Raw genomic sequence first — 16,103 nt, 5'->3', positions numbered from 1 at the left:
CGAGCTTTAATGAACATTTTATTTATTTATATATATATATTTCAAGACCACACATCTATTTTGCACAGTATAAACAACCTGCTGGTGGAAACAGCCGTTTTTTGTATTTTTTAATTTTTAAATTTTTTTTGTAAATTATTTTGACAACATTATGAAGAATGATAGTGCGCGCAAAGCATGCACCAAGGTCAGTCAAGATTGTAAACCTTGGTCAATTGGTGGCGCTGTCTACGTGTAGTAGTAATGGATGAAAAGTAACTTGAACAAAGCATGATTTAGTTCCCGAGTGTTTTTCATGGAAATTGCCGCAGTAAAATGGCAACACAAGGTAATACATTTCAGAGGATAATAATAATAATTGAATGAATCGTGTTAATTTAGGACATGTTCTTGAAATTAGCTTAAAAGACGTGAAAATGGTCGTAAACTGTTGTTTCAGCTGCGCCCAGTTTCCGGACAGTTGTCCTTGGCTAGCTATCGTTACGGCAGCGGTAGCCGTAACGCGATTTTCAACTGTTATCGTCACGGCTTTGAGGGTGGGGTGGCCAGTAAAATATGAGCATTTTGATGGGGTAGAATTGGGCCAGGTTTGACTCCTCCGTGGCCGTGGGCGATCGTGAAGTGTAGGGCCCCTGTTTTGTTTTGATCGAATTGAGTCTAAAATGTTTTTTATTGATCAAAAATGACCTTTACAATCAAAAGCAGACTTATTTTCAATTCTAATGACACCCATTTTGCAATTTTGAACAGATTCTTGGGGTAGAAATCACGATTTTCCTGCGCGGTTTGTGCCTTGCGATTCAGCGCGCCGTGCGTGCTCACGGTATACATCGCGTGGTGATCCCCATCTTTATTTTCGGGGTGCATGTTGTCGCCACGCTGTCAATGTGTGTCATTGTCATTTTACCCCCAAATTTCCCTAAAAAATCAAAACCCTGCCCTCTATCTATGACATACATGTACCTCAGCCTGTTTATTGAGAATGTCGCCAACTAGGCCTACTAGTACTACTAGTTTGGTAGGTCCAATAATTTTAAAGTGGATTTTGTTCCCTTATAGGAACTGGGCCTTATACTACACGATCGCCTTCCATTGTGTACACGCGATGGAGTCCAGGGTATGAATTTCTGCTGCCATATATTTTTACTTGAAGGAGGAGGCTGAATCTTTGTTTACAGACCTTGACCTTGACTGTGTCCAGAATTACAAAGATGCTCGGTTTAGAAAAAGTAAATACGTCCGTGGGCGACGTGTTTACCGAAAAGAAATTGTAGATCCACGCTGTCGTCGTAAATATCCTCAGTACAAACTTCTTGTGTGAAGATTTACGCGCAGTAACATGTCAACAGCTTCCTCCATCAGGTAATATATATGAAAAAAAAGACTTTTTGTAATTTTTTTTGGCTCTGCCTTCTGGCAGCAAAAGTTTATACCGTGGACGTCAGTCATAATGCAATGAAGACGTCGTTCAACCTGGGCTAGGGTAGAATGTTCTTATTGTGGAGACTAAGGACAATCCACATTTCTTATAATTGCCACAGATCGTAACCCGTCACCGCCTACGGCCGATCTGCTCAATATCGACCCTGAGCTCCTGCATGCAGACACCATAGGAGATACGGTCTTCAGCAAGCGATGGGTCTTCTCAACGCTCATGAAACTACTCAAGGTACACATGTAGGGAAGTGGTTATCTGCACAAAAATGAAGCCAAGTAAAAAAAATTAACCACTTTATAGTCCCCGCCCAGACAGGGCTCTGGAGTGCTCTGAAACGTGCAAAACTAAATCTGGCCCACTTTACTCACAGTTTAGCCAGCAAATTTCTCCAAAAATTCCACAAGGGCAAAGAAAAAGTCCTCAGTATTTCACCAACCAAGTTTGCAGACTCAATTCAATTTTTAAAGGAGACATTTCTTCAATATTTTGGCATGGTTGATTGATGCAGTACTGAAGCTGTGTTGGACTGGTTGTCTATGTTGAAAATATTAATATATGTCAATATAATATTGTCTCTTTCCTTGTTGCCAACAAAATTGGAACTACAGTTGTCAGGGTTGTATGTAGAAAAGGTGACGGCTCCTTTAGATGCAATTTTGTATCGGCTAAAAGAGTTGAGAAAAGGGAAGAATCCATCCGCCACCTTGAAAATCCACCAACTTAATCTATGGGAAAAAAGGGCCGGCTCCTTCATTTTTTTCAAAACCCTGGACGAGAAACTATTTTTTTTGCTTGGCCTAACAAAGTTCCTGGGGTTTCACTGGAACAACATTGTATGGTTTGCTTCCATCTCCGAACTGAACATTTCATAACTATTTTTTTTTGATCTCAACCCTTGGTTTATGAGTAACTCCAGCATGAGGAAGTGTACAAATGTAGTGTCTGTGACAGAGGCAATTACCATAATATCTAATTAATGATTCAGAGAAAGGATCCAAAATTAGACTCCTAGTCTGTAATCTGCTTGACCATTACTAGATGATGGCTGTATAAGATTTGAAAAATACATTTTCAGGTTTAATTCTGTGAGCTCTTAATAGCTCTGTCACGGATATTACATAATGCTGGACATGCTGAAATTGCCCATGTTTGTAATTAACTGATAAAATACATGTACTTTAAAACCCACCACAGAATTAAACATGATCTAAATTTGTAAACAAAATCTCTGCTTTCAGGAAGTTGAAAAGGAGCCCGCCGGAAAGTCCTCCCAGGAGCTGGATGCAGCAAAGGCTCATGGGATAGATATCGACGAGTCCCTCGAGGCAGACCTGTGCAAGCTGTGGGACATGACGGCCAACCAGGACGTGGCAAAGTTTCTCCACGAGTGGAAGTCGTTGGACATCCTGACGAGTGTTATCGAGCAGACCACGGCTCCCAGAGTCACTGTAAGTTGGTGGTGTGCATTTACGGGTAGTTCAGGAACCAGGTACCCTATAGGGCCCAATTTCATGGAATCCGTAATGCCGAATTTTGTGCTAACGGCCCGCAATTTTGTGCTAACCGAGCTAGCACAAAAATTCTGCGCTAACCTTGTAAGCACAGAATCGTTAGTGATGGGAAGTACGCATGCGCACAAGCCAAAATTCCTTGCTAACCCGTGAAATACGCTAACTGTTAGCGCAGAATTTTCCGCTATAGTTAGCGGCGATTTCTCGCTAACCGTTACGGGTTCCATGAAATTGGGCCCAGGTCTCTCTCAAAGACGTCCATCTCTGTAGGAGAACTGCAGTTGCGTATTTTACGCAGTCAAGCACGCATTGCTCAGTGTTGAAAATGTGCCAAACACGCGCGCTTGTTGCTCGAAATGTGTTCAACATACGACGTAGTCGATGCACGTTATGCAAGTTGACGCTCAAAATGGTTGACGCCGATGCACATGGCTGGTCTGTAGGAAATGACGATATTTAAGAGAGACCTATGGAAGTAACACATGGATGCCCGGGTACCCATAATAGAAACCCAACCCCAAAATTCAAATCCCGAAAGTTGTCTGAATGCTTGATTGTAGCTTTGCCGTGTAAACTCCAACCCTCTGGGACGTTAAAGAGGTTGTGGAATGCTCGAAGACATTTCCGTCATTTTTTGGGTATATGTAGCCTAAGGTGTGATGAAATAAAAACGACTATTGTTTCTGTCATGAAATGAGTACAAAGGTTACTTTTGAGAGCTATTTTTCAGGTCCTGTTTCGGCCCGAACGTGCAATTTGTGTAAAAGTCGTCGTTGCGGGCAGCAAACAAAACACAGTAAATCGTGACGTAATAAACAGGACTCGTTTATGCTACTCTGCATCGGGAGTCCTGTTTATTACGTCACGATTTACTGTGTTTTGTTTGCTGCCCGCAACGACGACTTTTACACAAATTGCACGTTCGGGTCGAAACAGGCATGACAGGACTTGAAAAACAGCTCTCAAAAGTACCTTTTGTACTCATTTTATGACAGAAACAATAGTCATTTTTATTTCATCACACCTTAGGCTACATATTCCACAACCTCTTTAACCCTTACCCTACTAGACCCTCCAACGCATGCCAATATGTGCCTCAAGAAAATCTCCTATGTTTTTTGCATGGCCCTCCAATATCTGCCATGTCATTTCAAGGGTAACTGGACAGGCACTCCAATACATGCCACAGAGAACAATGAGAGTCCTCTGATAACAATCAAGTGCCCCCAGCTGGTCAGTATCAGGCACCCTCCAGGGCCTCCAACTCCTGCCAATTGGAGCCTTCACAGTCAAGATAGTTTATCCTCCAATTAACTGCAGCTGGAGGGCATTGGCATAACCAACTGACATGCAGTAAACTACCCTCAGAGAGTAAGGGTTAAAATGTGGTATGTGAAACGTGAAATCTCTTTGGTTTTCCATGTAGCCTGGTTTTCATTTTGAAACTTATTCATTGTCTGAGAAGTTACTAAGTTTTTGTAAAGTTGGTTACGGGTACCCGATCCCATAATCTGGAACCAGTTCATGGCAGGGGTCGGGTACTCGGGTACCCGGTTCCGATGCACACCCTTTCTGTAAAGCAAACATGAAGCCTTCCCTCACTTGAACATGTATGGGCTACAAGCGCAAACAAGAGAGGGCCCTTTTGATCACTTTCGAGAGCCCATTAAATGGGGCACACTGCTTGCATGTACTGGTTCACTCTCATATCACGTGAAGTACGCACGCTTAATTCTATGCTGAATGTGCACACAGCCATAGCGTGTTCGCATGAGCGTCAGGCGTCGTGGTAATATGTATGTATTTGAATGTCTCTTTCAGTGGTCTCCCCCAACTCTCCCCTTCTTACCGTTGAGGGGGTTCTTGTGCACGGAAAGCATTTTTTTGTTTCCTTTTTCAGTCCTGATGATTTGAGGCACGCGATTGCACCCCCACGCCATCGCACGCCTAAAAGCTTCCCGAGAAGAGTGAATAATTGCCACCTGAATGGCCCTGGACCACAGAATCACACACCTAGAAAATCACACACCTAGAAAAACCACACGCCTAGAAAATTTCACCTGTGCCTTTTTGCACACACCTGTGATTTTCAAATCAGAACGACTGCTTTTTAGCTGATGATTTGGCAACACCTTGGCCAGTATTTTATTTGCAATTCTCAAGCCAAACACTGGCAGCAGATGCAGCAATCTGCTTCAAAATCATTGTTTTCGTGATTTAAAGCTTGTTAGGTGTGGTAAGGAATTCACCCTCAGACTTTTTAAAAAATAAAAAGGAGGAATTCTTGCACATGTATAACCTGTTCGCGTCGGAGGCCGTGATAACACGCACTGGCTGTTTTTGTGCACAGGCACAGCTGACGGGTTAAGATGTCAAGATTGCTTCGACTCGCCTTCGGGTGACGTCTAAACATGCTAATCCCTCGTGTCTTTTGTACACACACAAGCAATCTGTGTAGTCTGTGGAGGCAGACTGTGTGCTGATCGTTGTGTGGGCCGTTGTGCACGGCCTATAGTTTTACAATTGCGCTCCAGTGCACACCCCGGAGTATTGAAACATATAAGGAAACATATTTGAAATATCGTACAAATACTGTTGAAATCAAACCTGCGACCTTTTCAAAATTTTGAAATTTTCGACAAAAATAAACCCGGCGTGAAGTGGTTAAGTCAAGGAAAGTTTCATAAGCTTACAAAAGACCTTCATGACCTTCTTACTTTATATAGTAGATGTCTTAGCAACTTGATTGCCAAGCTTGCATACAATGTACATGTATATTTGGAGTTATACATTGATCGTGATATCGATGACATTTGGGGACAGTTCCATGAGCACCACCATTGATGACAGTGACATTAATGACAGGAATGATTACACGTACATCATTGTTTTTTGATGCAGGAGATATGCATGGGTATTCTTGCCAACATGGCATGTAGCAAGGACATTGCCGGCCACATCAGCAGCAACCAGAAAATCAGGTAAGAGCTACATGGACATGTTCTTTTTGGCTGTCACAAGAGTGGTTTGGTCGTGTCCTTTTCCAAGTCTCCAAATCTACTGAAACGTGATAGAAGCAGTATAAAGGCAGTAGTGACCTTACATGTACGTTAGGTCACAGCCTAACACAGGTGTATAACATACTGTAGCAGGAACTAATTGGGCTTTGTCCTCTGAATCTGGCAAAACGCAAGAAAAGGGGACAAACATGCAGGATTTCCAACTTCTGGAGAAACTCTTATTTATTCAGCAACAAGAACTCTGTGGTCAACCTGCCACACTGCTACCAGTACCACGACTGATCATTCCCAGCATAGAAAAATACACAGTCTGAACAAATGTATACAATTGTAACAACTTTACCCAACCCTGGAATCTAGCCAAGCTCTACTGAACAAAAGAAGCCCACTTAAGCAACCCATTTAAAGAGCCTATTTCTGGAGCGTGCGCTAGCCCAGACCCAAAACCAGGTCAGGTGCGTGCCGCCGGAGCCCCTCGGCAAGAAAGCAATGACAACAAAAGTGCTGCATAAACTGTCTGTTACAATATGTACAATGTCAAAATATTTGCAAATGTACTTGGAAATCTGAGTTGGAAGTCTGAGACATAACAAACCATTCAGTCTCAAGTCAAGTAACAAGCTCTTCAATTGAACTTTGATATACCCTTGATACGTTGTTGCTTCTGACATGATTTGTGATTGGCTCCACTACAACTCCGCTTGATAAACTCACCATGATATTTTGGTTTTACCAAAACATAGGTCGTTGACGCTGGATTTTCTAGGCAGTAGCGACACGCAGACCCTGATACAGACTACCAGACTTCTCCTGACGTGTCTGTCCAGCAAAATAGAGGAAACGGTAGGGTTGTGGCTTCAGCAAATCACAGAGGAGTTCTGCTCCAAGCTTGCCTTCATCTTGCAGAGTTCCACAAACAGTGAGTTTGGAATTTATATTATCGCCAAGCAAACTTGCATCCTTGATCCTGATTGATCGATCCGTGGCAACAAACCGTGCTACAGTATCTCATATACCATGAGCTGTACTGCACTCCGCGTATCGCACTATTCCAAAATACGCGCGCCATTCCTGCTGCACGCACGTGTGATAAGATAACCGCTGCAAAGTTCTTGTACAGTGTGTCCGTTCCAACTGTACTGTGCATCAAGTTTGCTTTCAGATCAATTCGCTATCCCACTCGCTCTTGTGGAACACGGAAAGTGCAGCGCGTCTGCGTCCCACTTGGCCTTTGGCCTCGTGACACTTGGGACACAAGTGCACTTCATTACTCTGTGTTCCACTCGCACCCGTAGGATATTGTTACATCGTGTGCTTGGATACTGTATTTTCATTGATGTAGAATGGCCACGTGTCTGGACAACAAAAATACATGTCACACACCGAGGGCGACATTGCACTGCGTTCATTGCGGGGGTTGCGCGCACATGTGAAACCTGCCGGCATGCTATAGCTTTCCGCATTGAGAACTGCAAGGTCAAACGCTCAGTTTAATGTCCGGCAAGACATCAAAACCTTTTATCCACGGTTACATCGCAGTTATTTAGTTTATTTCTCAGATAGTAATTTACAACCATTTATCTTATTGAGTTATTGGCACGATATAACAAAACAATTGTTGTCTGCTTCGTCTGGGGTGCTATGCGCCCCTCGGGTGTTAAAAACGTCATATCCCACATCACAGCTGTTAACAATTGTTAAATATACATGTAGGAAACATTACAGAAAAATTATTGCGGACAACGAAACGGCTGAAATAGTCAAACTCTGTCACAAGCACTGTGAGAAATGTACACAAACCAAATGTGGCCGGGGCTTGATAGTGCACATTGACCAATGAGATCGTGTCTTTTGGTCAGGTGACCACTGTAGCTCAGTCAAACTCAGTCACAAGCACTGTGAGAAATGTACACAAACCAAATGTGGGCGGGGTGTGACAGTGCGCATTGGCCAATTAGATCATGACTTTTAGTCAGGTGACCATGGTAGCTCAGTCAAACTCAGTCACAAGCTCTGTGAGAAATGTACACAAACCAAATGTGGGCGTGGCTTGGCAGTGCGCATTGACCAATGAGATCATGACTTTTAGTCAAGTGACCATTGTAGCTCAGTCAAACTCAGTCACAAGCACTGTGAGAAATGTACACAAACCAAATGTGGGCGGGGTTTGACAGTGCGCATTGGCCAATTAGATCAAGACTTTTAGTCAGGTGACCATGGTTGCTCAGTCAAACTCTGCCACAAGCACTGTGAGAAATGTACACAAACCAAAATTTGGCGGTCCATGCCACACTGACTCTCTGAAACTGGTCCATTCCCTCCCCTACCGGGGTCAGTAGAAATGATCGATGAATGTCATTTTTTTGTCACGTTTCAGTCGAGCTCTTGTACAATGTGGGTTTCATCATGAGCACTCTGTTCTCATTGGACGAGACGCTCGTCCAGGATTGGACAGACACGGAGCAGATTGTCAGCGTCATTGAAGCCCTTCGACAAGTCAGGTGAGCTAAGGGGCACGGCTTGGGGGAGGGGGGGGGGAATTGAAACCTCGGCTTCGTCTCCAACTTTGAGTTCATCTCTGTTTCCAGAATCATTAATGTCCAAACCGAATACTGTAGTAAAACTGAATATGGGTTGATGTTCCTGAAACAGAGTGATCCTACATTTATAGTAAGCCTGAGTCCCCAAAGTCAAGGGCTTAAAAATAACTAGCAGTAGAAGCTGAATTGCGAAGGATGCAGCTACAATGTGTTCGAGCCGACGGCATGTAAAGGCGCCTTAGGCAGCCACCGTACAAAGCGACCCATGTCTTACCATGGAGCAAGGCCAGATCGAAAGTGTTGATTTTTATGGAGGGAGGAAAACCGGAGAGCTCAGAGAAAAACCCTCGTGGCACAGGAGAGAATCAACGAACAACTCTACTCACATATAACCTGAGCCGGGAATCGAACCCGGGCCACAGCGGTGAGAGGCGTGTGCTTAACGGGCTACGCCACTAATGCCGTTTATCCCTAACTCCTTCTAGAGGGGTTGTGCAAAATCGTATTGAAATTGGAGGATTCAGGACTGTTAGGGCTATATCAGTTTATAACTGCTGTGCCAGTTATACTCTGGAGACAAAGCCAAAGTTTGGAAAAAGCCTCCTTGTTTTTTGTCCATTTGCCCTAACTCGCTTCACATGTTTCCTTCCTTAAAGAGGTTGTGGAATGCTCGAAGACATTTCTGTCATTTTTTGGGTATATGTAGCCTAAGGTGTGATGAAATAAAAACGACTATTGTTTCTTTCATGAAATGAGTACAAAGGGTACTTTTGAGAGCTATTTTTCAGGTCCTGTTTCGACCCGAACGTGCAATTTGTGTAAAAGTCGTCGTTGCGGGCAGCAAACAAAACACAGTAAATCGTGACGTAATAAACAGGACTCGTTTATGCTACTCTGCATTGGGAGTCCTGTTTATTACGTCACGATTTACTGTGTTTTGTTTGCTGCCCGCAACAACGACTTTTACACAAATTGCACGTTCGGGTCGAAACAGGCATGACAGGACTTGAAAAATAGCTCTCAAAAGTACCTTTTGTACTCATTTTATGACAGAAACAATAGTCGTTTTTATTTCATCACACCTTAGGCTACATATACCCGAAAAATGACGGAAATATCTTCGAGCATTCCACAACCTCTTTAAATCCTTTAAATATTCCACAATGCAAAAAAACTGTACTATATATTTCAAGGAACACCAAATCGCGATGTTAGTAACAGTGCTGACTCCTAAGCCTTGCAAAGGTCTGTGATGGAGTTATTGACTTTATCTGCACTGGTTGCTAAAACAGTCTTGCATCCATTATAAGGTCACTCCCATCATCTTCAAAGCTACCCGTGGTCTGTGTCCAGCCTACATCTCAGAAATACTTGTACGTTACATTCCATCAAGACCCCTAAGATTGTCTTCCCAGCATCTTCTCACCATGAACCCCGGAAAAATGAAGAACTATGGTGAAAGAGCATTTGCATGTGGGGGCCCTAGACTTTGGAATTCTCTCCCACTGTCTCTGCGATCAATAACTGACCTGGAATTGTTTAAGAGCAGCCTTGAAACAGATTTATTTGAAATTTGTTTTCCTTAGTCATGTATTTGTTCATGAATTGTAAAGCGCATTGCGAGCTCCGACGGTCCTGAAATGCGCTATATAAGAATTTATCTTCAAGTAAACTTGAATCCTCGATCCTGATTGGTCGATCCATGGCAACAACAGTGTGATATGAGGCTGTATTGCACGGTCCATATCGCACCCTGCGTATTGCGCTATTCCAAGATGCGAGCGACATTCCAGCTGCATGCGCTAAACTGCTAAAAGGTTCGTGTAAAGCGATGGTCCAACTTTACTGCGCGTCAAGTTTGCTTGAAGATAAATTCGTTATCACGCTCGCGCTCGTGGAACACGGAAAATGTAGTGCGTCTGTGTCCCACATTCAGCCGAGTGGTATGTGGGACACAGACGTACTACATTATTCCGTGTTCCACTCGTGCTCGCGGGATAACTAATAGTGTTATTATTATTACTTTAAATACCTTCCATTTTTACTTGACTGAACCTGTTTGTTATATGACCTCAGGTCTGGAGAAAAATCAAGAAGTGGCCAATCACGAACCATCTCACTGCTTCTCAGTTGCCTAGAAATAATCGTTGCGGATGATGACGGCATGACGAATCTTGGTGAGTACCTGTCGGGATGAAAGTTCCACACAATTGACCTATCGCCATTTGCGAGTTAGCCACGCCCCTTAGACAACCCTATGGAATTTTGTACACTAAGTTTTGTTTGTCTCAGATTTTGCGCGTTACACTTCCGTTTGTTTATCATGTAATCATGGTAATTTGGACAAAATTTCACAAGCTGCGTTGACGCGATTCTAACGCGGCTCTACCGCAAAAGGTCACTTGTCAACTCACACTGAAAAATTCTGCTATTTTATTTGCTGAAATCACATTTTGCAAACACGTGTAAGTTAATCACCAGAAGCATCAACATCTACTACTTGTTCATTGTTGTCTTTGTAATAATTGTTGACATCTGGCAATGCTTTTGAATGTCTCTCCCAGTGGTTTCCCCCAACTCTCCCTTCTTACCGCCCTTGTGCACGATACAGATTTATTGAGTTAGTGTTAAATCTTGGTTAAACAATCATCACTGAAATAATTGTTATCTTACCCAATCGACCTATCGCCGTTTGCGAGTTAGCCACGCCCCTTAGACAACCCTATGGAGTTTTTGTACACTGAGTTTTGTTTGTCTCAGATTTTGCGCGTTCCGCGTCCATTTTGTGCATCATGTAATTGGGCAAAATTTCACAAGCTGCGTTGACATGATTCTACCGCGATAGGTCAATTCCTAAATCATCAACATGGATAGCATCTAAATTATCCTTTTCATCGTGTTCACATGAAATCGTTGTTTTCCATTCATTTTAAGCTTATTAAATCATTTCAGTTTCAGCCAGTGACACCGTTCTCCCCCTGTTGGCGGACTTCCTGTGGAGTTTCTGCGAGGATGAAGTCGTGACGGTGGACGGCAGTGAGGGAAGTCTTGCCTCCACGATCTACATCGTCGAGGTTGTCATAGCAAACATGGAAGGAGCCAATGATATTGTCGAGACGTTAAGCAAATGTAAGAATTCATGTCCTGTTGGGACAAAGTATTTTAATTTATTTAACCTTCCCTCTCTGGCTGGCAATTTCAACAAGGTCAGCCCAGCAGTCAAAATAAATCAAGTGACTGTTTTTAACAGTTGAGTGCTCCCTGCCTTCATAAAGCAGGATTGACTGGCTGTGATTGTTATGAATCCTGATTTAGCTATGCTTTGACTTTATGAAACCTGATATTGCTATGCTTTGACTGTAGGAGATTGATAAGCCAGCTGTGCCTACCAGTCACCTGCTTTTGTCCGTTGATGGAATTTGACATGGTGTAGGCATGCAACTTTTCCTCGGATCCGCTGATTTCCTCTTTTTTTTTACTTCTCATGAATGCCATTACAAATTAAAAAATACTGTACAAAGTCTTGTGTGGTTTGGAGTTTCCTCATTTTCCCCAAATTCCTAGTTTCATGTCTGATGGTGCCAACATGACACATGATCTGACTGTTGGTGACCAGCCTGTGTAAAAGGCATGGCAGGGAAACATTTTTGACTGTCTGTGACTGATCAAACAAAAGGAGGGTTAAGATATATAGTGTAGTGAGTACATGTAGTAGTTAAGGGTGAAATAATTTAATGAAAAGTCAAAAAATGTGGTCATTGGTCTTGTAGTATAGTGTGAGTTTCATATACAATATTCACATTTTGTGCCATGGTTACCAATACAAAATGTTTCTCTTTTTTTTTTGGTTTCTTTTTAAATTCAATTGTATTCTTTACATCCTCTCCACAGATCCCAAACTTCTTAAAGGAGCCGTTGAGATATTTGCCTCTCTCTACTCGCAAAAAGCGGCGGTCGAACAAAATCCCTCCGCTGACCAATCAAAGGATTCGTCCAGCCAAAACACGTCGGAATCAAACATCAAACAAAAAGACACCAAACCATCATCATCATCAACGGAAGAACATTGTCTCAATGAGAACAAAACAGGGACTGTTGCCAAGGCAACCGATGACGTTGATCATGAAAAGGGTCAAGGGGACGCATCACAGGGTCAGACGTCTCACTCCAAGACAGAAAAACTCACAGAACCTAAAACTCTCTCGGACTCCTCATCGGGGCATAGCTCAAACTCCCACAATGCGCCAGTGGGGACAGACCGCATCATCAGGGATGGCAGCACTGCTGTCAGTAATCCAAGTGACGATCACAGTGACGATGCCGATGATGAAAGCCATGATATCGAACGGAAGGAATTATCCGACAACCTGTCGTCGTTTTTTGTTTTCCTGTTGCGAGAGGCAGGGGTGAGTTTCGATTCTGTCAAATTTGCCAACGCAGTTTGCTTAGATTATGTACTTTGTGCACGACAGTCGTTAATCTATGTGAAAACTTCACAAGAGTTTCATTGCGTGAGAAACGCTGCATGTACACACGCTGGTGCACACAAGAGTTTGCAGTAGGCAGTGACTAATTGTGACCTGTTCTATCAAAATCAGACTTTTCTGGGCATAAGGTCGAAAATGATATTTTTACATATTGTTAACATATGTTCTTTTTCCTTTTAATAGGTGGTTTAATTTTTGAAACCGGTCGTTCCTGGGCAGAGTTATGCTATTTTGAATTTCATTGCGTCGAAAAGTAGAAAACGGAGAAAATGGCCACGAACGTCACAAACAGCTATTTCTTTAACTGATATACCTTATCAAAATCATCAAAAATAGTATATGTAGAGTTCAAATTAGGGTTTCAAACATTTACAATGTATTTTAGACATGTTCAGGATTACAAATATGCAAAAATTTGAAAATCGATAAAAATCACCCCCACAGCGTTTTTTTGGCCCTATCTCAATTTCAACCTCTGCCCAGAAGCGTCTGCTTTTGACAGAACAGGTCACAATTTATTATGTAGATCATGACTCGTGGGGTAGTGTGGCCAAGTGGTTCGGGTTCATGACCAGGTGGTTAGGGTTTGTGACTCATGATCACAGGGTCAGGGGTTTGAATCCTGCTGCTGGCCATTTGGCGTGTCCTTAGGCAAGCCACTTTACTCAGATTGCCCCTCTCCACCCAGGAGTATGAATAGGTACGGGCATTAGCTGGGGAGTAACCTGCAGTTGACTAGCATCCAATCCAGGGGGAATAGAAATATTCTCAATCGTTTCGTGCCGGGGAAATAAACGCTTGCCAGATGGGCCATTATTGGCTTGTGACTTAAGATCATGACTAGTCAGTTGATGATGATACAATGTAGCTTGGTCAAACTCGGTCACAATCACTGTGAGAAATGTATGAGACCCAAATGTGGGCGGGGCATAATTATTGGCTCCGCACTTGAACAAGAGAGGGCGCTTTTACACCACTTTGAAAAGCCCCGCAGACGGGACCCACTGCATTAGCATACCGGTTCGCGCATGTATAGCGCGAAGTACGCACAACTTATTGTATTAAAATGGGCACAAAGCCATGCTTCTTCCTTTGAGTGTCGGGTGTCGTCGGCAGATCGTTCGAATGTCTCTCCAAGTGATCTCCCACAACTTTCTTACCATTGAAAGGGGTACTTGTAGCCAATAGCCAAGTCGAGAATGGTCCATTGTTGTTACTATTTTTACACATTTATGTATTTTTTCCCCATCCTACAGGGTAGTACATCACAGTCGCAGGTGGCGAGCTTACTTCGTGACGCGTGCAGCCACAGGCACCGTTCCTTGCTGAGAGAAGGAATGGCCAAAACTAAAGCCAATCCTGAAATACAGCAACTGCTCGCAGCGACACTCGGTGACGACACTTGAAGCATTACTTAAGGAACACCCTTAACACACCCAGTCGTGTTTTGCCATACTTCTGAGGACCCTTATCGTTCCCTTCTGTAGTTCCTATTATTTACTACTACCATGAGGTTTGTTTATGAAAACCTCCTGAGGACTTGCACTCAGGTCCTCGGAGCTATTGTTATCACAGGTAGCCCATTGTCCCAAGTCCTTAGTCGTAAAGGATAACAAGATGACATGTTGAACACATAGCCCATTTTTGTTTTAAACATGTGTCCTGTTTAATACGTATTCTTGGTGACGGACCCAAACCCTGCTGAATCCAACAGGATCCAACTATGTCACATACCCGATGGAGCCTGTTGGATTGAGCAGTCAACCCCTTGTGTACATCCCTCATGCAAAATGTTGGATTCAGCAGGCAACTGAACCGCATTATAACACATTGTTGGACTCCGTTGGATTCACCAGACAACTGAAAATGAGGCACAGTGGATTGAACAGGAAAGTCCGGTTGGACTCTGTTGGATTTAGCAGGTTAGTCCTGAGGAAGTACTAGGGGATTAGGGTTAAAGGGACATTACAGCCTGGAATGCACACCATTGGGCGACAAAAAGCATTTTAAACGAAATGACATTAATTTAAAAAAAAAGCATTTAAAAGTACAATGTAAAGGTCCACACAACCATCCTTTAAAAATTGGGCATTTTTGTGTTATTCTTGCGAGAACCATGCGAGAACAAATCTCTTGGTCACAATTTTGTCCCCGAAAAATCGAGCTGCGAGTGCTGGTTGTGATCCAGCTGCACAGTGGCTCGCATTCTGCGGACGTGTAAGAAACATCATTTGTGCATTGGTCATATGTGTATTGTGCACCACACACACAACGTTACGCTGTATTGAATAGACACGACTTGAAATATGTACATGTATGTACACTTGCCCAAGATCGCAGTTATTGGAAGAAGCTTGTAGTCGCCTGCTCCGCTCCGATGATGGGTATGCCACAAAAAGGCTGTTGCGTCCGATGTGAACAACCATGTTTTTTTCCCACTTTTCTCAGGAATGGTAAGACATTAGGGTTGTTTCCTTTCAACCAGACCTTTGAAGGAGGATTTAGTAAACAATCCAAAACATGACATTTTCAGGGATTTCCGGCCGTTATGCCCTTTTAAGTGTTGCTCAATGAACATTGATAACACAAGTTGAACACATAACCCAATAGAGATGAAACTGGGACCAGGCCATATTGGAAAAAAATTTACCCAAAAAAATCGGGGTGCATTTTTTTTCTTTGATTTTCAGATTTACACGGACGTGTGTTGATACCGTGTATTTTTAATATTTGATATGTGTAATACACATATTGTAAAAATCATGCAATAAAGGTGTTTTTTAAGGAAAACAATTGGCATCTTTCGTTTTCGCGACTACAAATCTCAAAATTTTAAAGGCGTTTTCCTCAGTATTTTACTTTTTTGACATGTCGATAAATATGAACTGTAAACAACCATAAGTTGTCAATGGAATGTCCGACTGAAGTGCAGCAAACAACATTGTTATGAGATTTTTAGTCTTTTTATAATAACTGCAATGTTGACGTCGCCCAGTTTGTCTTTTGGCCAAAACACTTTGTATAATTATATCCCCTTAATGAACACAGTTGTGTGTTTATGAAAAAGTAGCGACTATTGGTGACAACATTTCAAGTGTTACATCTAC

General features: G+C 42.8%; 1 protein-coding gene across 1 annotated transcript; it reads left to right on the top strand.

Annotated features, from left to right (window-relative positions):
• The first annotated feature begins 240 nt into the window (after positions 1–240).
• LOC119726530 (protein SAAL1-like) lies at positions 241–14,787 on the top strand. The gene is made up of 10 exons (XM_038198262.1): positions 241–328; positions 1,542–1,669; positions 2,677–2,886; positions 5,851–5,930; positions 6,713–6,888; positions 8,347–8,470; positions 10,586–10,686; positions 11,462–11,638; positions 12,401–12,915; positions 14,253–14,787. The coding sequence occupies exons 1-10, from the start codon at positions 316–318 to the stop codon at positions 14,400–14,402; spliced, it is 1,674 nt and encodes a 557-aa protein (XP_038054190.1). The 5' UTR covers positions 241–315; the 3' UTR covers positions 14,403–14,787.
• The last annotated feature ends 1,316 nt before the right edge of the window (positions 14,788–16,103 follow it).

Source organism: Patiria miniata, unplaced genomic scaffold (genome assembly GCF_015706575.1).
Source record: "Patiria miniata isolate m_02_andy unplaced genomic scaffold, ASM1570657v1 HiC_scaffold_1, whole genome shotgun sequence".
Classification (NCBI taxonomy): Eukaryota; Metazoa; Echinodermata; class Asteroidea; order Valvatida; family Asterinidae; genus Patiria; species Patiria miniata.
This window is presented reverse-complemented; position numbering and strand designations above follow the sequence as displayed.